Source organism: Amblyomma mixtum, chromosome 10 (genome assembly GCF_055824585.1).
Source record: "Amblyomma mixtum isolate Tamu chromosome 10, ASM5582458v1, whole genome shotgun sequence".
NCBI classification, from domain to species: Eukaryota; Metazoa; Arthropoda; class Arachnida; order Ixodida; family Ixodidae; genus Amblyomma; species Amblyomma mixtum.
In genome coordinates, this window is record NC_143021.1 from 33,206,280 (window position 1) to 33,230,458 (window position 24,179).

General features: G+C 47.8%; 1 protein-coding gene across 1 annotated transcript in view; it reads left to right on the plus strand.

Moving 5' to 3' along the window:
- Positions 1 to 3,386: 3,386 nt before the first annotated feature.
- The window catches only part of LOC149325562 (sodium-coupled monocarboxylate transporter 2-like), a 49,946-nt gene continuing 29,153 nt past the window's right edge, over positions 3,387 to 24,179 (plus strand). The window contains exons 1-5 of the mRNA XM_089564334.1: positions 3,387 to 3,719; positions 12,694 to 12,759; positions 19,705 to 19,756; positions 20,062 to 20,129; positions 21,796 to 21,953. Coding sequence (XP_089420460.1) covers positions 3,387 to 3,719; positions 12,694 to 12,759; positions 19,705 to 19,756; positions 20,062 to 20,129; positions 21,796 to 21,953 — 677 coding nt within the window. The remainder of the gene's footprint in view (positions 3,720 to 12,693; positions 12,760 to 19,704; positions 19,757 to 20,061; positions 20,130 to 21,795; positions 21,954 to 24,179) is intronic.

Below are 24,179 nucleotides of genomic sequence, written 5' to 3' on the forward strand. Positions count from 1 at the left end.
ATCTGCCGCAAAACCGGGCGCGCAGCGCGCCGGCGGCCAGACGTCGCAATGCCGCCTACCGCGAAAGCCGCTCTGCATTAACCTCGTCAGCAACCAAGTACATCATTGCAGCCACAGCACTTCTCGCCTCGCTACTAGTTGTACATAGAATAACCAGGTAACATCTTTAATTAAAACACCATGCCGTATCCAGATTGAATCACTGTATAACCGATACATCACCACAAGTCTAACCACAAGCACCACCACCAGCTACACTACCAGCTGAACCATGGCGTAGCTACGGATATTGCTTTCGCAATTACCGGGCTTAAGCAAGCTAAGCCACAGCCATTTTTTCAATGTGACAGCAGGTCAGACTGGACAGAGTCTGCTTCATTTCAAGCGTACTGTGCTAGGAGCTGTTCTTGCCTGCCGGAAAGAGTGCGACGTTGAAGTTCGCAAGGTATTTTATGCTGTTTCGCGTTTCATACCCTCTCATTTTCCCTACTGTTATATGGTGGGCTTCTCTGCGAACAAAAAAAAGGCTTTACGGTAAGGGCTGTTCTTGCGTCCCAGCAGGGCTTTCTTATTCAGCGTGCTAGCAAATATTCAGTGTTTAACTTGTGTGCCCTCAGATTATTCTAGAGAGCAGAACAGGGATAAAGTTTCGGAACTAGAAGTACTGCCGTTATCTTTACTTTAGTCCTTCCATAGCACCATGCTGTTGCGTACTGCCCCACACCGAGTCTGCTGCTGAAATAACTTTCACCTAAGATTTCAAGCCGCAAAAATTCCGAAGCACGGCCAATAAGGTGGCAGTAAGCATTGCCAATTTCTTATAAGCACTAATTTATGTTTGCTACAGCAAATGTAAAATTACGAGCACTCACCACACTAATACACCTTAAATTAGACAACTTTGGGGGCACAGAGGCAATTATTGTGATGCGTAAACGCGCGCACAAGTTTAATTGGCTTCCTGGGCCAGTGGACACCTCAATCACGGTGTCAGTAGACGGCACAGCCCACCTACACATTGCGGTAGTTGTGTGCCTTTCCTTTTATCAAAACCAGCGGAACGTTTAGAATTCGTTGTTGTTGAGGAAAGGAAAGGCGCATCAATGGCTCCCTGGGCCAGGGGACTTCTCAATCGCGCTATTGCTTTACGTGGTGGTGAGGATGCTGGCGGCCTCCTGCTGCAGGATGAGTGATGATGTCATTTGTGTGCCGCATTTGGTCGCAGGTTTCTGTTGACGGCGAGATTTCCGCACAAACCGCCAAGTAATGTCCTCGAATTAATATGTAGCCGTCGTTTGGAAACGGCTTCAAGAGTATCTTTCTGAAACTGCTAAAAGTATCCAAAGTCGCGCCGTTAGATTTGTGTGTTCCGATTATTCGTCCTACACTTGTGAAACAGAAATAAAGAACCTATCTTCACCCACGCCGAAAATTAGCCACTTGAACCCTGTTCCATCTATTTTGATTCCCACAAAATACTCCCCATTTTCAGTTCACCACAAACACACTCGACTGGTGTCACAGCCGTGCAAAAAAAACATACATTGGCGGTCTTTCTTCATGCGAACAGCAAACGATTTACCGGCCTTCCCAACAATCCTGGAATCGCAGACAATTTGGTTAAGTTCGAAGGTATGCTCAAATCTTTTGACGTATATTAAGTATCTGTGTGCCTTTCTACTGAAAAGTCGACCCATGGTTCTTTGTTTTACTACGCAGAGATTGTGGTTTACTTACTCGTTGTCCACCATTCTCGATCTATTTCCCTCTGTTTGTTCTTGTTTGTTTTTTTGCAGCAAGAAGCTTCACTAGGCTCGTCAACACCGGGTCTGGCATGCGCCGTGATCAATTTTAGCCACAGTTGCGCTTGAGCGAAACCGAGCGACGTCACGCGAAGCGCAGGTGGCCGTTGCTGCCGCAGCCGCCGTAGCCGCCGTGCGCTGACTCCGTCTTCTGAGCTTCACCGCTTGTCCTCCTCGCCTCCGTTTTACCCTTCGTCGCTGCCGAGCCGTCGCCGCCGCCGTCCCAAGAGGAGAAGGTTCTTTCGCAAGGCGTTGCGAGAACGCATGAGCGGCGGCCATCCTCGCCATCGTTTGACCTTTCGCCGCAGCCGTGCGTAGTGCACGTTTGACAGGAGTTTATATGGCGCGCTTGCCCATAGAACAGGCGCACACACTCGCCATGGAAGGAGAAGAAGCAACAGTCGGACGGCGCAGAAACACCGATCCAGAAGAGGTAGCTTGGGAGTGTGCTGAAAAGCAACGGGAGCTTTTCGCTTATCCAGGCTTAACCTTAGCTACGCCACAGCCAATTTTTTGTAGCCATGCAAGCATTTGAGTGCTGCGTGCTTTGTTACTGCGAGCTGTTCGCCTATATTCAAATTGGTATTTAGCACCTTTATGGTCGCATCGCGTAGAATGTTTCCTTTTTGCTGTTTTAGCATTATTTCTGTACAACGCACTTCTAATCAAACAAGTATTGGACGTTAAAAAAGAGCAGTAATAATTAAATACTTATTTTACATTACAATACGACGCAAGATCGGTGCAGGTGTACACTTGTGAAAACTGTGGCGCGCAGAACTTCGTGTTCTTTCTGATTGATCTCTCGACTGCACAGGCTCACTTCAGAATTTTCTGCCGACTTTGAAACTGCTAATCTGGTCAATCTTCGGTGCATTTATAATGCACATGGGCTTACTATGGCAGCCAAATATCTAATTATAATGATTTCCGAATTTAGTTGCAGGAGTTACAGTAAAAAAAGTTCGTTTTTTTTTCCCTTCTCACGTTTCGCCCGACACTCCGCTAAACAGGCCTAGCGAGAACCGTTGAGTGCGATATAGAATAGACGGCAAATTGCTTTTTCTTGCGAACCACAGCAGCAACGGAGGTCGTCATCCACTCATAGGCTGTTTTTAGGCCGGCACTGGAATGGTGGCACAAAGAACAGGTGGCATTTCAGTGCCGGCTGAGAAACGCAGGTGGCCTCTTTTTTTCGTGCGATGTTCGAATACTGTGTGCTCCAGAAACCGCCGAAGCTGCAGCCAATGTGCGCCTCAGAGGGGCATGTAATATTCATAACTAGCAACGTTTAGACCAGCTTTGAAGCACCTACACTTGGTAGCTTTACATCCTTGTTCAAGGTTATACTACTTTGCAGTTAGTTTTTTGTTGAAATACTTTTCCTCACATGGTTAGCGGCGAAAGGAAGTACTGCAAACTATATTTGTATCGGCTGTTGAGTGCTGCACCTTTGTGGAAACCGCTGAAGAGAATGAACCACTTATTCTTCATGAATTATTCTTTCGTGAATGCAGCCTGAATCACAAACGACTCTCCAAACAGTTCTCGTCGTCGCAGAGGCTGGTGAAGGTTTGGAAAGCCATGGTTTCAGTCGTCGAGTACGTGGTCTTCGGCGCATTAATGATCCTTAATTTTGGACTCGGCCTGTACTTCTCCGTGCGACGCAAGGCAAACTCACCCGAGACGACCACAGAGGTATTCCTTGGAAGTCGCTCCTTGCGCGCCTTTCCCCTTGCAGCGTCCATTGCGGCCAGCCTCATCTCATCCACTTCTATAGTGGGTTTGGCTGGACACTTCTACGCCTATGGGTTCCACTTCATATGGACTTCCCTCGTCGCCGTCCCTGCCGCGACCGTGACTTCCCGCGTATTTCTCCCCGTCATGTACGAACTGCGAATCACCTCAGTATTTCAAGTAAGCCTATTTCTGTTTTCTCATGAAAGCAATCACCCAATAAAAATAGCGATAGCAATGCGCTCTCTTTCAGGAAACTGGTATTGCATAGCTATTATTTTTATAAACTAAGTACGGGAAGATTAATTTTGCTCTTCGATGCGAGTGACGAAATATAGTCAGTGCTTGAGTACGGTGAGGACTTTGCGGTGCTGCCCCTTATAACGCATAACGCTTTTTACCACGGAGCGATAGGCCAGTTTACTTTGCAATACAGTAAAGAGGGGGAACGCGCACAGTAAATTCGAGCGACTCGAATAAAGAAAAAGCAACCTCTCTGCTAAGCCAAATTTACGCTTTTGTCTGCAGTGTTTTGGACGGCATACATATTGCAGATATCCCATCTCATCCACGTCACATGATCGTATAATAACACTACCACTTTCAGTCGAATTTTTTTTTGTTCATTACCCCAAGCGACCCTTGCTCATGTTACGGCAGAGTCCTGTCGCATTAATGTCCTTTATTGCCAACCGAGGTTTCCAATACTTGCGTCCTTACACTGTTTTTATGGCATGTAAAGAGCGTTCCTTCTCCCTGAGTTAAAGAACTTAAAATGCCGAATTCATATTTATTTGTTTATTTGAGGCGCTGAGTGTGCCGCGCGGCATAAAACGCGCTGTTAATGAGGAACGGTATAATACGTTACAAAAAACCATGAAGCCCGGTTGCGTGTAAAAAGTCACATAAGCTTCGGGCGTAAATATTTTTCGTTAGCCACAAGGGCAAATTAGAGTCATTGTTTGAAGACAGGCCTGCCTCTTGAAGAACACGAGCGCGCACCAGCGAAGTTCCTGGGCGTGTCCGCAGTAGGTGGTGGACATTGGTGTTGGAAGCGGGTGCTTCGCAGTGAGGGCATTTTGCGGCACAGGAATCTTGTCACTTGGCCACTGGTTGCGAAATGCAGGCGTAAGGGCCACTCCGACCCGCAGTCGCCTCAGAGAGACCTCCTCCACCTTGATGGGTTGGGGGGAAGGGGGTAGGTACACGGGGGAATAAGAGCCCGTGTACGCTGCCTGAGGGAGGCTGAAGATATTAGAAGTGTCAGAAGTGGATCTGGTGGCGAAGAGGCAGGTGGAGTTTCTGGAACGTGAGTCGAACGAGATATGTCAAGTGCAATGCTATGGGCATCTGTGCGAGCTTGAACCCAGTGGATGAGTATAGGCACCGGGTAAGATTTACAAGCAGCATGTATGGCCTGGGAAACTCGAAGGTTACCACATATTTTCTTTAGATGCTTCAGAGCTTCTTGTGACAGAGTACATAGGTGCACTTGGTTATAAAGAGGGTCGTCAGGTAAAGCTGCTATGGCATTTAATATCGCTTGCAGCTCCAAAGGAAGTGATGAAGTGTCAGTACAGTAGATTTGTCGGCCGTAGAGTCGAGGGTGTGTCGGGCTTATAAAAGCAGTTGATCCTCCTGTTGGGGTTATAGCATCTGTGTAAAGAATACAGCTATCATGTTGCGTAGAAAAAGCTTGTCGTAACGTCGGTGAGAACTCGCGGTGGTAACGGCGAGCAGGCTTGTTTGATGTTATGTGACAGTAAGCTAAGCGCTTGTCTGCGTCGTTTCCTATCCGTCCCTGTGTTCGTTGTGCGCTAGTTTTACAGCATATGTGACAGTAGTTCCATGGAGGTGGTTGAGGCACGAACATCGGACGAAGAGAAACTTTCCGTGCTCTATTGGTTTGTCGTTGTGTAATTAAATCTTCCAGTGTGTTGAGTGGGGCATACTCCTGCAGCAGACAAATAGGAGTTGCTCGTGGTAGGCCACTGATGACTCGCATGGCTTCGTGGTTCAGTGCTTCAAGTGTGGACCACTGTCGTTTCGCAAGTTCGAATTCATATCTACGCAGCGTTTTATTGATAGTTTGAATTAGTATGCAGCATTTCCATTAGAAGAAAATTAGAGAAATTTTTGACCACCGCTCAAGAGCGCAGTGCCTGTAATTTAACTTTTAACGAAATAATGTTTCAGGATAGCCTTGAAGCAATGCGTTCAGTACTTACCAGGTGACGTCGCTACTTATACCGCCTGCAGGTGCTAGTTACGTAGTGGTTACTGAGCAACGTTATGCGAGCCGCATGTCGTAGGCGAGAAAACATTTTTAAAACGGGGAAAAGTGTCTGTCCGCAACTGTCGAGTTAGCGACAGCATACCCAATTAAAGCATGGTCAAGATGTGGATTTTGAAAAGTTTGCACAACTCAACATGATGAATGCGTGACAATCGTCGTAGCTAAATATTAAGGAACGTAGCGTTAAGGCGTCCATTGTGGAGAAAATTTGGCATCGTCGTCGGTGAGGTTGTAGGCACTGTGAGCGAAAAGTCCGCAGAAAAGCAACCTAGGTAGGCAGCCTAGGTCACGTGACCATGCGGCATCATCAAAACCAGCGCACCGCATTGTTACAAAAATGACCACCGATGGCAGCACTTGCCATCGCAGGGCCGTCGCTTAACCGCTGTACCACTCTGTCAGGAGTGGTGTGATGTCATCGATCTATGAATGTAAAGTCGATTATGACGAATTTCATATGTATGGGCGTTAAACCACTAAAGCTATCACGTCATATCATTAAGGCGGAGCTTAAGTGTCTCCTATAAATTATCGTTTAGGCCAAAATGCAAGGTATATTTTAATGTACGCAGAATATGACGAGAATACAAACCTTCCTACAGGATCATACCCCTGCATACAGAGTGCAAATAGTTGAAATCACAGTTTGTTCGCATCAGTAGTATAAGTATACTATATAACTACTTCACGTACTCCACTCACGCACAGCGCGTGTATATATCTAAGACATTAAACAGCTCAGTCTGCTTTTTAGCTCCTGTGCTCAGGTGTGGCATACGAAAGGTGATATTGTAAGACTCCCACCTTCTGTGATCAATGTTTTCTTCCGTGAAAACCGGGTCTCAATGTCCGCTTAGCAAAAGTATCTTGGCTGTACGAACTTGTCGTAATGCTTTGCACCAACGGTTTTTCTTTCATAGCTGGCTGGTGAAAAAGCAGCAAATTTTTACATATATGTAGGCAGGGATAAAACAAAAATGGTGGTTTAGAGCAGATGTCTACACCTGAAACACATGGGAAAATCAGCATTCTATATCATGCTTCTTTCGCCATCTGCTTTTATGCGGTATTTCTTATCTCATCCGAAAGCCTCCCCCCCCCCCCCCCCCTGCACATTTGTAGCGGTAGGTCGGTGTGCTGCAATGACAAGTGTTCAGCGAGGCCCAGGTTGTGCTGTTTATTTCACCTTATGTGGTATCACAACGCTTAAAAATCTAACAGGCGGTAACAAGATGTGGTGCGTAAAATCTTCGCTTACAGTATTAATTCTACATGAACTTCAATATTAAAGGGACCATTCGCTTTGCATACAAAAGCCTGTTCAGTTTTTTATGCGCTTAATTTGAACATTTTCTTTGGATGTTTCTCCAGAGAAAAACAAGAAAGAAAGAAAAGCAGTGCTTTTAATAGCCCATACAGTAATCATTGATTGAACGTGGCTTTCATATTCTCTGTTATGTTATTGCTACTTTTACTTTTATGTACATATTCGTTTTACACTGATCGCTACCCATGCCTGTTTAAGTTTGGCTTCGTCGTTACTTGTTCGTTCCTTTGTTGCGTGGCCTGCGCGCGGGGGGAGGGGGGGGGAGGATTTGGAAAGGGGAATGAGGTTGGAGGCTGGTTGCGGTTATGGGGTGGATCAATAGGAGGGTGGAAGCTTCGTACACAGACAGTGGTTGGAGGAGGCCTCCTGGAGGGGTGAAGTGGGAAGTGGGCGGCAGGAGTTTAATGGCTTCAGTGGACGGAACACGCCGTTTTACGAAATGGTACTTTTACTGCCTGAGCGCTAAGAAAAAAACAACGCGACCATCGTACTACGGACTGCTGGTTACTATATGCACGCGCTAAGTCACACGCAACCCGGAGCGTTTAAGTTTTCTTGCGTGTACAAATAGTAACTACTGCTAATGGTTATAAAACAATACTATATAATGTACTACACGGTGCATAATTTATTAATATTGCATGGGCCATATTGCATGATATACTAAACGGTGCCAAGTTGCCCATTTGAAGCGGCACGCACCTGTGCTGGTTTTATAGTGCGAAAGCACTATACTTAGCACGGCTCCAACTAAAACTCTTGTGTGAGGCCTCGGAGTAATTAAGGTAAGCTCCGGTTATTTCGGAAGAGCTTCGCGCAAGTTGCAGCCAAAGGGAGGAGTCTTGGGTAAGTTCGGCGCCAGCTGTAGCCCTACCACTCTAGTAAGGAAATAATGAGGTGAAATAGCCTCAGGCGTCCTGAGTGCTTTGCTGATCTCCGGAAGCTTCAACTACCCCGCTTAGTAAATGGCAGCCAGCGGAAAAGCGCAACGATGAGTGCGGATCGCGTTCTCATACCCCCATATTAACACAAACCAGTTTTTTATTCATTCATAGCCTACATGATGTCCAGTAAAAAAAAAAAACTAAGCAGAATAGAAATACGGGCTGTTTTTCAGTGCTTGAAGGGGCCCCAATGGCACCAATTTATTCCATAAAGACAGCACGTTCTCCAGTCTTGCGCAATGCCCGGTCGCCATGACGACAATTGCTGCGAAATACACTACAAAAATTCGCTCCGAAGGATAACAGGAAATGATTTTCCTATTTTAGGATGGGCTTTGCGTCATTTATTACAAAGACACAAGAGCGCGGGGAGGTGGTAAGAGCATCTGCTAAAATAACGAAGAAATATCGACATTGCCGCAGAGAGAAAATTCTAATTTCTTTCATAATTGGAAAAAGTGGCGACGAATGCGACTGCCAATGCGAATTCATAAAAAAATGAAAAAAATACGAAAATGACACCGACATGAAATTCTCGCCGTAATGTACAGCCTTAATTCAGGTCATTTCCTTGCTACAGCAGCGCTGTAGGCAAGCCGGCTAGCAGTCCTCAACGTAGGCGTCAACCTTTTCATGTCCTGCTTTCCAATCGTTGTACCATGGAAAACTGAATTCAGAATCAGGACTGAAGCGGCTGATTACGACCCCGATTCTGCGGAGTTATCCCAGTACCTTCGCAGAGAAAAAATGCTCACTGTCCTCACCGTCAAGCAAAGCATCAAAAACGCGCCGTTCTCAAATGACCTGATTTCGCGCAGTCCTTCCATATGATACTAAGGGCTGCAGCAAGGAAAAGTTACGTGGAGCTTTAAGGGTGTCTGCATATAGAGCGCACGCCTCGCATTCGACTCCGTGCCTCCACTTACGGAAGCAAGACGAGGATTCACTCGAAATCATCCTCCGCAGAATTGTTAAGCGGGCTCTGGACCTCCTCGCGAACACCTCCAACAAGCGCCTCCTAGGGCTGGGCATGGTGAACACATTTTGGGAGCTCCGGGAAGCCCACTTGACTAACCAATACGCAAGTCTCTCGAAGACATCGTCGGGTCGCCGCCTTCTTGCCCTGCTGCACATCCAACACACCACTCTCATGGAAGAGCGCGCACGTATGCCATCCCAGTGGAGATGCGCCCTCCACGTGCGCCCTCTTCCCGCGAACATGAAGCATTAGGGCCATAATGGCAGCCGCCTGGCGTGGACGGAAGTCCTGGCCCGCCACTATGAATCGAAACCCGGCGTATTCTACATGGATGTCTCCAGCCCTACCATGGGGGATGGTACACGACCGCAGTCGTTCACCAATAAAAAACAGTGAACGGCCTTACTTTCCAAGCCCGTGACAAAACACACGTGCACGAGGTCGCCATTGCGTTGGCTGAATCTGATCCCACTTCAAAAACATTTCTTTCCGAAACGCGCGGGGCCTGTCGGAACGTTGAGCAGGGCTGGGTGCCGTACCTAGCCTACCGCCTTCTCCAAAACAGCGTCTACACCGGGGAACCCGGTCACCGTCATATCGTTTGGGCTCCTGGTCACATGGGCCTAGAGGGAAATCAAGCAGCTGACGCCGCAGCCCGCGCGCTCTCTCACCGGACAACCCCCTCTGAACCCGACGATCAGGAACTCGATTTCACTCCAGTTTACTCCTTCAAAGACATGTTGTTTTATTTTATCAATTTGGCCACGGTCCTTATCCCCGCCCGTGTGAAGGTCCCTCAAAGTCGGAGGAGCGGCTTCTGCTTCACCTGTATACTAATGCTTTGCTGCGCCCGGCAGCTCTCAAACACTTCGACCCTTCTTTAGCGGGCAGCGGTCCGCACTGTGCGGAGAAGTCTTCGGACATCTACCACATGGTGCGGACCTGCCCCTCCAACCCTGCTATCCCCCGTCACCCCAACCCAACCCGGGAGGACTGGGAGGCGACCCTGCTCGGCTGCTCTGACCTGCCCAACGAACTTTGGTCGCGCGAGCAAGGACGGCGGCCGACGCCACTGGGGTCTCGAACTAGGGACCTCCACCTAGTACTTGTGAGGGCTGGCCCCCTCTGGGTCAGCTCAAGCACAACCTCCTTAAGTGTATCCGTACATAAATGTTTTCCACCACCACCGCCTCAGCTGACGGCAGCGATGTTCTGCAAGCGGGAATGTGCGTTCACCGCACAGCATTGTTGACTTGTTGTTTTTCGTAGCCTCGTAGCATGGTGTATTTATACAGTAAGGCCAGAATAAAACGCGAACACGGATGTGTTGTACTTTTAAACTTTGCAGCTAGATATTCCTATCCAACAGCTATGAATATGTACTTTAGTACATCCTTTACCCAGAAACTTGAATCAAGATAGTTGTAATGTACAGCTAAAAGCACACAGGTAAAATATTCGGTTTTGTTAATACGTGCAGATCGTGTTTAATTCCGAGCTTGCTGTACAATAGACGACCTGTCAAATGGAAGCGAAAGGGACATGTGCATTAATTCTGTCGCGAATGCCGGCACCTGAGACTAGGGGACCAAAGACGACCGCTGCCTGCTCTGTTTTTTGCGTAGCGGTGTTACGGAGCCAGAGAAAACTTGATGATTGAAGGGATTACAACTTTTGCCGCTTTCATTCAAAGTAAGCTTTGCGAAGTCTTTCGTTGGGAGCCCGATATTTGGCAGACACAAAGATACACACATGTGCTGCGCAACATGAACCACCTTCATCAGTGCATTCAGCACTAACAGATACCGAGAAATTCCGGAGTCCTTGAGTACAGGCAGGAACCTTATAGCGAAAGGAGAGGTTTCAATGTGCCATTCAATTTTTATATCGAAGTATGTCCCAAAAAACGCTGTCTAACGGCACCAATCAAAGTAATGATCGATGGGCTCCGGTTGGCCGGAATGGCGGCAGTTCACCAACGATTGCACGTGAGTCTGCTTGACACGAAGCTATGTGTTGAGGCAGACTCGAGGTGTGGACTCTAAAAAAAGGTTTTATGCGAAGCATACTACTTTAGCTACCACTTCAGCCCTTCACTGTGGTTATGCGCCTCCAAATCACGTGATACATGACGTCACACCACGTGACACGATGACGTCACGACAGTAGAGAAATGGGGGCCCACCTCGCGCCGTCCCTGTGGTTGTGAGCCTCCAAATCACGTGATACATGACGTCACACCACGTGACACGATGACGTCACGACAGTGGAGAAACGGGGGCCCACCTCGCGCCGTCGCTGTGGTTGTGCGCCTCCAAATCACGTGATACATGACGTCACACCACGTGACACGATGACGTCACGAAAGTAGAGAAACGGGGGCCCACCTCGCGCCGTCGCTGTGGTTGTGCGCCTCCAAATCACGTGATACATGACATCACACCACGTGACACGATGACGTCACGACAGTGGAGAAACAGGGGCCCACCCCGCGCCGTCGCTGTGGTTGTGCGCCTCCAAATTACGCGACACGATGATGCTTCGCATTCTCCAGGCTTAACCAAGTTAAGGTTTTTGCAGCGTTCTGAAGCAACATCCGCTGATCTTTCTTTCCTGCACCCGAAATACAAGGTTAGGGATGTCGATGAACGGGCACAGGGAATAAATAGACCATTAGTGCCTTTGCCATGTGTCTTTTTGGCAGCGCGAACAAATCTTTTAACGAAATGAAAAGCCAAGAGCAAGAAAATCGAATCTATAAGTAACCTCCATCTTGAAAGCCCACAAATCTCTTTCACGGCCGTCACCAGTCAGCGCGAATGGATAATGCAGACGAAAACTCAGTCGCATTTTAAGCCCAGCTAGCAAGAAGGAATGGCTTGTAGTATTGAGAAACAAAAATCGTGAAACGAGCCGGTGAGCCAAGAAGTTCCTTTAGCACGACTTGGTCAAAGCTGGGCTTTATATGGTCCGTCTTTGTCAAAAGTAACCAGGATGCACTGTTTGCTTCTAGCTTGTATAGTGGAGCCGTTGTGGCTTTCCTAAAAATAAAAGTTGTTTAAAGGTAAGAAGACCCCCAGTCCTCACCTTTAACGACCATTTCAGCTTCAGGGAAGCTGTAAGGGCTCCACTGTTCGAGCTAGAAGCAAACCATGCAGCCTGGTTACTTTTGACAAAGGCAGTACGTCTTGTAGTCTTTCACGCATTATGGCAAAAGCGTCCTCGTCTAGGTGGGCAAGTGGAGTCGCTGACACGATCCATTAAAGCTATCGTGTCATACCCTTAAAGGTGGGACTTAAGTGTCGCGTACTTATTCATTCCATTGTGCAAAGAAGATGTTCAGACATTTAGACATAGCGCTTTGATTTAATGATCTGCTGTTAATTGCAGGGCTTTTAAAAATATGGCATGTAGTACTCTGATCGTTGGCCACAGTTAAAGTATTTAACATTTCAGCACAAAACAGTTTTTTTCACCACAAGTAAAAGCGGCATAAAAAGACGTTTTTCATATCATACAGAGACTCTACAGTCCAGCATCCGCACGATGGCTGTGCACCGGTTTTATTCAACGCGCCCTGAATTGTTAAAAATGTTTTCTTGTTCTAGTACATTCGAATGCGGTTCAACTCGGCTATTTCGCTTACGGCGTGCGGCATCTACGTGATTGTCTTGGTGAGTACATCAAATTTTCCCTCTGAGCTTTGATTGTAGAGACCGCGGCTTAAGCTTGCCCAGGAAAATTTCACTACGCAAGACTAGCACATTTTTCATGATAAGATTCCGTGCAAAAGTTTACCTAGTCGAACAGTATGCATTCGTTTTTATACTACGAAATCCACTTAAAAGCAAGAAAAAAGAACGCCGACCAGAGATTGATAAAAAGGTTTAAGGTCCTGGTTTTCGTACAGAAGCCTCGGTCCCTGAATGGGAAGCTGAAAGTATCAAGCTTAAGTGCCTCGCAGATAATTGCCCTAGGTACACAGGCAAAGGTGGTAGCGCTCTGCACAGAACGACGGCGCGCGTCCCGCTCGGCTGTCCAGAAGGTGACAGCTCGAAGCGAGGCCCAGAAGAGGACCGAGAGACGCCGACGAAACGAGACGCGTCGGAAAAGCCCTCCCAACTCTGCAGATCCGCCGAACCTCCTACGTATCAAGGACCGTTATCTTACTGTAGTATCCGTAACTTCTTGTATTCTTGTATCCTTAAATAAACCAGTTTGCTTTATTCGAGAAGAATCCGGCCACTTCTTGCTAACATGGCGCAGCCGAGTGGATCTGCAGAGGAACCTCCCGTGCACGAAGAAAGGTTGGACATCGCGGAGCACAGCAGAACGCCGTCGGTGAGCTCTGAGTCCACATTCATCGGGTCTCCTGCGAAATCGACTGACCGCCACGTTCTCAATGCCTTGAAGAAGCAGCGACTGGCGGACGAGTTGAGAACCCGCGGGCTTCCGTGCACCGGCCGAAAGGACGATCTCGTGACTCGTCTTCTGGACGAGAACGCACGCCTCCAGGCTCCGGCAACCACGTCCGACTCAGCGACCAGCCAGGCCGGTACAGATGGCGATGACCACGGAGAAGCGGACTCGAAAGCGCCGGCTGCGATCGATATGCGGCGGGCCGAGGTTGACGAAATACGACGGCTTCTAGCCCAACAACGACACGAGCTGCCGACACGAACTGGGCACGAAACGGCTTCCCAACGTCATGAGGGAGTCCGCGCCCCTACCGCGGCAGCCAACCAACGGCCGGCAGAGACCGATCGCGGCACACCTCCTCAGTCCTCACCGGAAAACGACGCCACTACAGCTCCCGAGTGTACGCCAAGCCTGAACGAAGTTGTGGCTATGTTCGCTCGGGCGCAGCTGAAGATGACGCAGGCATTGACGAGAATGTCAGCGCAAGCTTCGCACGTGCTAATTCAGTCTACGAACGATACAGCGTCCGCCATCCCCGAGTGCGACGGTAGTGCTCAACGAAACGCCAAGACTTGGATCTCGCATGTGGAGCGCGTGGCTCCGTTGGCCCACTGGTCCCGATCACTCACGCTCGCGACGGCGGCAACTCGGCTGCAAGGAGCTGCGAAGGACTGGCACAGCTCTTACTGTATGACTTACGAAACGTGGAACTCCTGGAAGCATGCCTTCGCCACGCGTTTCGACCGGAGGCTCAAAATGCAAGAGTTTCTGGAACTGCAGGATGCTCGAAGACTGCGCAGTTCGGAGACCCTCGTCGAGTATATGCGCTCCAAAAGTGCTCTTACTGACAAGTCCCCCTACGCGCTTGCGAATGAAGAAATAATTTCGCTGATTCTCAGCGGAATCAACGAGGACACCTGGGCTAAATCCCTCGCTGCACAGCCTTGCGGCAGCGTCATTGATCTGATCGACCGCGCAGCGCTGCTCGACACCAGGCGGCGTAAGACTGTAACGGCGCAATTCCGACAAACTGCACTGGGGCAGCGGAACCAGCGGAGGAGCAGCGACGAGTCCAGAGCGGCGGCGGACGACGGACGCAGTGATCCAGGCGAGCAGTCAAGGCGGCGGGAGCAACGAGACCCAGGTAGAGCCATGCGAGCACGAGCCTGCTTCAATTGCGGCAACATTGGGCACCTGTCAAGGGATTGCACAAGGCCGAAAACAGAAGCCACGATCCGTGCAGAACGATGCCGAGGATCCAGAACTAACGAAGCACTCAACATCGGGCCGACAAACAGGCACGCGAACTGTTTCCTCCAATCGAGGGGCGGCACCTTACCTATCGTGAAGGGTTTCATCGAAAACCGACCGGTGAGAGTCTGCATAGACAGCGGTTCGAACGTGTTCGTCCTCAACGAGAGCTCCGTTGGACCCCACGTTCGACCCCGACCCTGGACGTCTCCCGAAAAGATAGAAGTGCTTGACCGATGCATCAGTCCAGTGCGCGTGGCCACCTTGGAGGTGACCGTCGGAACGTCGACCGTGCGTCTAGAAGAGGTCGTGATCGCTTCTTGCCAAGTGCCATGGACCTGATTCTGGGTTCGGGTTGGCGCCGTGCCGCGAACGTCGACTTCACGTTCAACCCCTCGAACGACGTCACCCTGGTTTCCGTACAGCCATCGGTGAGTGAGTCACCGTTTCATGCGCCAGGTGCACACGATACGAGTGACAGCACGGAGCAGCAGCCACTGTCGACATGGGCGAGGCACGAAACGGGCTCCCTACGACACGACGGACCCCGCGCCCCGGCCACGGACACTACGGTGCAGCACACGGTGTCGCCGCGAGGAGATCACGAAACAGGCTCCCAACGACAAGATGGACCCCGCGCCCCTGCCACGGACACTATGGTGTAGCACACGGTGTCGCCGTGAGAAGATCACGAAACGGGCTCCCAACGACACGACGGACCCCGCGCCCCTGCCACGGACACTACGGTGCAGCAGCCGGTGTCACCGAGAGCGAGCCACGAAAAGGGCTCAAAACTACACTATGGACCCCGCGTCCATTGCACGGACACTGCGGTGCAGCGACCGCTGCCAACACGAGCTGGTCCATCCATGAAGGCAACGGCGCGACGAAAGCGCTGCAGGATGCGGAACGATCCAACGAGCCCGACGCCCTGGACCAAGAAACGTTACGAACGAGACAAACACGGCAGTGCGCATAAGTTGTATGAGGTCCCCAGGTGGATACGACGACGCAGTCGTATCGGTGAGCATCACGGTGCAAGCCCGACGCCCTTGACCAAGAAACGAAACGAACGAGACAAACACGGCGCTTCGCACAAGTCGCATCGTCTCCCTAGATGGAAGCGAAGGCGTATTGGAACGAGCTGGACGCAAGCCACAAGGTACGCGGCGAAGAACGCCCAGCACGGCAAAGAATTGCTGTCGACAACGTGAGCCTGAGGACTGGCGCAATTTTTGGAAGGGCCGTGTTAGCGCTCTGCCCAGAACGCCGGCGCGCGTCCCGCTCGGCTGCCCAGAACGCAGGCACGCGTCCCACTCGGCTGGCCCAGAACCTAACAGCACGGAGCGACGAATGCTTCGAGCGAGGCCCAGGAGAGGACCCAGAGACGCCGACGAAACGAGACGCGTCGGCAAAGCCCTCCCAACTCTGCTGATCCGCCGAACATCCTACGTGTCAACGACCGTTCGTTATCTTACTGTAGTATCCGTAACTTCTTGTATTCTTGTATCCTTAAATATACCAGTTTGCTTTATTCGATAAGAATCCGGCCACTTCTTGCTAACAATGGGTTCCCACCAATGTTCTGTGACATGGATTGTCAGGGAGTGCATTCAGCGGCGTCGCAGCCAATCCTCTGTTCCAATATTCTTGCGTGTGGCGGCTTCGGCGCATTTCGCAAGCGCATTAAGTGCAATCTTCTAAAAATATATTTAACCAGACAATCGACATCACAACAGCTTCTATATTTTAAATATAAGTTTCACCCGTTAAACTATGTTCCTGAAGGGCGCAATAGAGATACTTAATTCCTTGCAGGTGTGCATTTTGCACTTTTTGACCTGTTTTGGCGAATAAAAAGGAGCGTTGAGCAACCTCATGTTTGCCTGGAAATATATTGCGATAAGATAGGAACACGTGCTGTGGGATCTTGCAGGAAACATACGCAATAATACTTGCTGCAATGAAGTGAAGTAGCAGTCACTGACCACAGTCGAAAAAAGAAAGACGTTTCGAAACCCGTACGGGTTTCTTGTTCACAGTGAGCAGTTCAAGAGCGGTGACGAATCTATATCCGGAGAATGTGACGTCACATTCTCCGGATATAGATTCGCCACCGCTCTTGTGCTGCTCACTATGAACAAGAAACCCGTACGGGTTTCGAAACGACTTTCTTCTTTCTTTTTGCGACTATGGTCAGTGACTGCTACTTCACTTCATTGTATCACCATGCCTGACCAGACGGCTTTCCGCCGGACTCTTGACTACAATAATACTTGCTCACTAAGCATTTCTTTGATTGCATCCTTTGAGATCTGGATTCGTTTAGTGACAGACTACACCAGAGAGAGCGGAACGGTGGGTTTAAAATTAATATGAGGAAACCCAAAGAAATGCTCAACAGCATGGGAATCGAAACACCAGTTTACAATTGGTAGAGAAGTGCTGGGTGTGGTTAGGGAGTACGTGTGCTTAGGGCTCCTGCTGAAAGCAGATCAAGCTCACGAGAGTGAAATAACTGGGAGAATAAGAACGGAGTCGAGTGCGTTTGTCATGTTTTCGCAGATCACGAATGACAGTTTATCAATATCCCTCAAGAGAAAACTATATAACAGCTGTATGTTACCAGTACTCACCAATGGGGCAGAAACATGAAGGCTAACAAAAAGAGTTCCGCTCAAATGGAGGGCAACGCAGCGCCCAGTGAAAAAAAAAAATGATAGGTGCTGCTTTAAGAGAAATGAAGATGGCAGAGTGGGTCACGGAGCAAACGCGGGTTCATAAGATCCTAGTCGAAATCGAGAAGAAATGGGCTTGTGCAGGACACGTAATGCGACTGTCATTAAGGCTAACGGACTGAATTCCAAACGAAGGCAAGCTGAGCTGGAGACGGGAGAAAGTCGGATGGGAGGATGAGATTAAGAATTTTCCGGGGATATGATGGAAACTCCTGGCACAGGACAGGGTGCGCTGGAGAGATGTGGGAGAGTCCTTTATTCTGCAGTGGGCGTAGTCAGGCTGATGATGATGATGATGAAACTGCGCAATGTTGGAGGCGAAATTCTGAAAGAAAGACTCCGCTCTACGGTTCGGAACCCAGACCTGCGGGCCTGCCGACGAAAAACACGAACGCGTTTTTAGTTGTTTCAGCCAAATATGAAGCCTGATGCAACAGACTTCATTCCTTAAACATCAAAGCAAATGACCGCCATCACACGAATTAGGCCGTAAAGCCTGTTCGGAGGACCTGAAGAAAACTCCTTCGAAAGAGGGGCTTCGAGCCAGGCTATCTCCGGGCGAGTGCCGCCCACAATCAGCAGAGAACATCTTTTATTTCTGGCAAACGGGACAAAACAAAAATATACCAGAAAGCAAATGCAACCGCAAAGTGGCCCAACCGAAGTATAGCGCTCGCACTAGCTTAACACCGCAGTAGCATACGAGTTCTTGGACTTTACAAAGAAGGCATAGATACGCTCAGATATGCTAAGACAGCCTGAGATAAAACAAGAAGATGCTATTCGTTGGAAAAGACTGCGCGCGATAGTCGAACGTCGGCACTACACTGACACGGTCGTCAGTTTTCCAGCCCCTCACGCCAAATGCTCTAACGATGCCGCTACACGCCGTGATAGAGCTGGGAAGGGCGCCGCTCCCGCGTGCAGCGCTGCCGCTGTGGTCTCCCACTGTGCGCTGCTCACTCATGGCCTTTATCCAGTCGCTGGGGGGGTCGCGCGCATGCTCACCGCGCTGCCATCCAAGAACTTGCGGACATACTCGATGGTGTTGCACACGGATGCACCCGTTCGCACCGGAATCACGAAGGATGGCATGTGCTCGGCCCGCGGAGCTAGTTTCCCCGAAGCGTAGGGAGCCGTGAGCCTCACCGGTTCATATTTCACGAAAAAAAAACAATCATTGAGTTCAATTATACGCCCTTTCTACGATAAAAGCCTTTTTAACAAGTAGTGCCAGAAGGTGTGGGCGTACACCTGCGCAAGTCGCACTGCAAGAACTCAACAGTAAACTTCACTTGCAAATTCGGAAACGGCGCACTACGAACATTGAACACGTGAAACATCATATCTTGATTTCGTTGAGCGTACCGGCGATATAAGGAAAGCGGAGTAAAAGCGCTCACCTTCTAGCAAGTCCAATGTGTTAATGCGGTCGCGCTCTTAAGCGCAATTACAGAATACAAAAGTAAATATTGCCTACACCGTGTATGGTGTACGCATGCTATTGGTATCATAAATATCATTGAAATTGAAAATATTCAACCTTCCAAAGCCATTCAGTGGAGGAATCGGGTTAATTTAGACCAAATAGGGATCTTAAGCGTGCACTGGCATCCCAAAGTAAAAGGGGCTCTAACATTCCACCTGCATCGAAATGCGGCCGCCGGGGCCGCAATCGAACCCCCGTCTTTGGGTTCTGCAGCCGAGCTCCATAACGACTGATCCGTCATGTCGGCTTTTTAAGTGTTAGTAATTTTGTGCGCAAATACCTCGCAGAATCACTTTCAAAACTTGACAATGGTCGAATGCTTTACAATTCTTTTTAAAAACAGATGTTTCAAGTATCTTTGTGTGCAAGACCATTGTTATTCGGGGTTCAAAGCCCGAAAGCAACGCACGGGCTATGAGGAAAGCCGTAGTTAAGTGCTGCGAATTAATCTGAACCACCTAGCATTGTTTACCGAGCGTTCACATTAGACAACACACGGGTATTTTTTTCTTTTTGCCTCCATCGAAATCCCGTCGCCAGGATTCGGTTCTGCAACCCTATAACCCACCTCCAAACGACCCACCCACTCAGTCAGCGGAGCTGGTGTTTACAAAGCTTTTATTCCAAATTACATCATAAAAATTTGCGCATCGCTTCTGTCTAAACAAAGTTTGTTTGCATTTGTTCTAAAGGACCGAAAATTAAAACTGCGTTTTGTTTAGGTAAGCATTGGAGGGCTATCCATCTTCGCCGCAAGCATCACTATTGTCACAGGTACGTTGTAAGAACGATTAGGCATAACTTATGACATTCAGCGTAAGCAAGCCAATGATTTCTGCGTCTGTCAAAGATGGAGATAAAGTGGCATACACATGGATTGCACAGCGATATCTAAAAAAACAACAAACAGCCCTGTTTTTGTAACTAGTCTGCAAATATATTCTCAACTGAACGTTGAAAGTTATTGCTTTATGTTTTTTTTGCTATTTATCAGAGCACCTACCATTCTCTAAAACTCAAACATTTCACATCGCACGTTATTGCGAGAGAACACAACTGAACTCCAATTTTTATTTCAGTTTTAGGTGTTCCTCTCCTATGGTGCAACCTTCTAATTGGATTGTGCGGAACTGTTTACACCGCATTGGTAAGACACCTTGTGAGCAAATGTAATCTTTGAGATCTATTCATTTATGTCACCTATGCCCTCATGCCAGTGCCCGTGCTATAAAGAATGGGGCTCAGCATAGGCGCTCTATTTTTCTATTGCTGTGGTCACATTTAAGCTTTTCTTCCAGGAAACGCACAGCATTGTTTGGTCAACACTACGTAGTCGAAAAATACATTTGTGGACAAATTGCACTGCAGCTCAGTGTGAATGTGAACTGCATCATAACGGTGCTCACAGAAAATTTTCTATTGCGATGTTCTGCGTGGGTATTATGTTAGCAACAATTCCCTTGGATTCTCCACAACGGGAGGACATGTGCAGTAAGCTAAAAAAATCTATGCACGAAGACCCTGTTCACCAAATGCTCGGTTTGTTACGTTATCAAACAATTGCTTTGCTTGAGCAAACTTTATTTTAATGTCTAAACAATGCGATGCCACTTAAGAATTAGAAACTATCGCAAATATTTATTTCGCTCTGCCTAGTAGAAGGCAGCACCCGAGCGTAATATTCGCGACTGTCAGACGCAATATATACACACACATTTAAATTTAAAGGTTCCCTAAGGCCAAATCTATATATATAAGGTTATTAGTAAAAAATTCCTTCCGTTTTTTTTTTCGGCCGTATTGACGTGGCGTAAAAAAAGTCACGAGGGTTGTTTACGTCATTCGATGCGCCTCCGAAGGCGTCCCCTTTTGGAGCCGAACTCTTTCTTATTTCTCCGTTCGGGTGCACCAGATCGGATCTGCATGTGGGATGAGGCTGGCCTCTGGCAATGCAACGCTCCACGTGCTGTCATTTTAAGGCCGACTGGCTTCCTCCTAGCCTTTGTGGCCAGGAGAGTGCATTTTAGAGTTGTGTTTACAACTTCTGCGCAATGTACACAACTGCCCAGAAATAATTGCCGCAAAATAGATACCTTCTACTTGAACCCGCATGGGAAGCTTGGAGAGAGTATAAGGAGTAAAAACCACACCAAGGGAAGTAGCTTTTGTCCCTCCGCAGTACTTGAGCGGATTTGCAGTTAGGCTGCCGGATGGACTCCCGGTCATGGCGGCCGCATTTCAGTACTGGCAAAATGCAAAAACGCCCATGCACTGCGTTGTGTCAGAGCACTTTAAACCACCACAGGTGGGCAGTATTTGCCTAGAGCCCTCAAGTGCAGCACCAGTCGTAGATTATCCTTCATGTATTTATTTAAGAACAAGTTCTGGCTGGACACTACGCGAATATTTCATAATTCTTCTCTTACAAGATAAAAAGTATCACACTTTCTTCTACTATCTTACTTCTGTGAATATTTCATTTCAAAGTGCATTATTCTGTATATTTTACAGCCTGAACACTTCGTATTTTATGGTTTTCTATCCCGATGTCTTCGTATTTTGATCATTTTGTATTCTCAACTTGTGCTCACGCTCTCTGCTTTGTGTGGGAGGCTGTGGTCTTCAGCCAAGACGTTGTTTCTCAAGCGACTTTTCTATTGCCGCATACCGTTTGGGAAACATTTGGGAAACGTTTGGGAAACATGTCACAACGTTGTGCTAAAAAACGAAAAATCGAAAGCAGGGACATGTCATGGTGCTTCGTTCCTGGTAATGAATTGCTTTCTGCTCCTGCCATTCATGCGACAAACCAGGGCGGACTACGCGGCGTCGTGTGGACCGACTGCATGCAGTTGTTCTTCATCCTTCTGGGACCAGCAACTGTCATTACAAAAGTGTTTATCGACCTCAACAGAACTGGCCGTACAGAGCAATCTCTTGCCGAGTTAGAAGTTCGCCGGCACATCGTGAAGTAAGTCTACCCCGCTACACTTTTTGTACACTCTCGTGACTAACTGTGACGCCCTCACACTAGAAAGAGCTAGTGCTTCGTTTTTGTCTCTATAACCCACTTTAATCTTTTTTTCGCCAGTTGAAAACAAGAAGCTTTCAGAGCCATGAGTACTTTTTTTTGCGGCAGGCACCATTGCGTCCTGTAAGAATTTATTTATTTATTTATTTATTTATTTATTTATTTAGTTATTTATTTATACAGAATACCCCTAAAGGCCCTCGAAAGGGTATTACATAGGGGGGGGGGGCACAGGCAATTGAACAGAATAAAACAAAACCACAAATATAAAACAAACAACAAAAGCACAGATAAGACACTTTGCATGACATAAGGAAGCAAAAGAATCAAAACAAAAGCACAAATAAGACACTTTGCATGACATAAGTAAACAAAAGAATCAAAAGAATGGCAGCGTGGCAAAGAACGAAGATTACTGCAGTATTAAAATTATACAAACAGAACACTAATGCAATGAATCTTTTTAGTAACAAACCCTGCAAAAAAGGAAGCCATGAACAAATAAAATAACAATGTATGCGAAGAGTTAAGCAGTAGTTATTGAAGATATAAGTTTAAAATATTTATCAGGATCAGTGGTGGTTGCGATATGTGAAGGCAGAGTGTTCCAGTCAGATATTGCGCGTGGTAGGAATGAATGCGCATAGTTAAATGTTCTGCACGTGAAACGCCTAACTTTAAAGGGATGATCGCGGCGGTCAAAAATCGAAGGAGGCAAAGAAAAAAAGTCGTTATGAAGTGAAGTATGATGATAAAGTTTATGAAAAAGTGATAGTCGTGCAATTTTGCGGCGGAGACATAAATCCTGGAGACCTGCGCGTTTCATTAAGGCTGTGATGCTGGTGTTACGTGAATAATCGGAGTAAATAAAACGAACGGCGCGGTTCTGCAATGATTCAATGTTATTTATTAGGTACGATTGGTAAGGGTCCCAAATAGCCGAGGCGTATTCAATTTTAGGTCGAATTAGAGTGGTATAGGCATGAGCACGGAGGTGAGGAGGAGCATGCTTTAGGTTATGTTTTAAGAGACCTAATGACCGATTAGCAGATGTAAGCATAAGGTTAATATGGTGGTTCCATGCTAAGTCTGAATGAAGGTGAAGTCCTAAGTACTTATACGTGGTGACTAGCTCGAGTGAGCTATTATTTAAGGAGTATGCTGTTTGAATTCGAGACATTCCGTTAGTAAAAGACATCAATTTAGTTTTTGAATGATTAAGTTGCATAAGCCAGGTTGAGCACCATGCTGTTACTGAATCCAGGTCAGATTGCAGGGATTGGTAATCGGTGTTAGAATAAATTTTGCGATAAATTACACAATCATCAGCAAAAAGTCTGATATGGGAAGAAATGGAATCCGGTAAATCGTTGATAAATATTAGGAAAAGTAAGGGGCCAAGCACACTTCCTTGTGGAACGCCAGAGTGTACTTGGCTGAAAGACGAATTGTGGTTATTGACAGTTGTAAATTGAGACCTGGAAAAGAGAAAATCTTTAACCCATGCAATGACAAGAGGGTGAATATTAAGCAGTGCCAGTTTCATTAATAACCGGTTGTGAGGTACTCTGTCGAAAGCTTTAGAAAAATCAAGAAATATGGAATCTACTTGAATGCCAGCATCAATCGATGAATGTATGTCTTGAATGAATCCGGCAAGTTGCGTTTCGCATGAGTAGCCTTTGCGGAACCCATGTTGATATTTAAAGATAATGTTATGTTCTTCAAGATAGCTAATTACCTGCGAGTGAATTACGTGTTCAAGAAGTGTTCATGAATTAATTTTCGCTGTTTCGGTTCGACTACTACACGCTACAAAGCACAAACCACCTTTAAATTTTCCTGGAAATACTTGCGAGCTTCAGAATAGGGCACCAAGCATAGGGATCCACTATTGCTCGGAACATACTGCGAAATTGCAGTGTTTATTCAGGGCAGTTTAAAAATTCAGCACATAAACTTAAGACTGCATACGTGCGAGAAGGCGAAAGCCCGCCCACTCAATTCGTTGACGCAGTTGCGCAGTCCATAGCACAGGATCAGACAGAACCGGCCGCTAACTACTTGCGCTGAAGTGACGTGGCAGAGGGATTGGCATTGCCACGCAGCCGGCAACGCCCTACTCGCCACAGGTGTTCAAAGCCATATTTGCGGCGCCTCTCCACC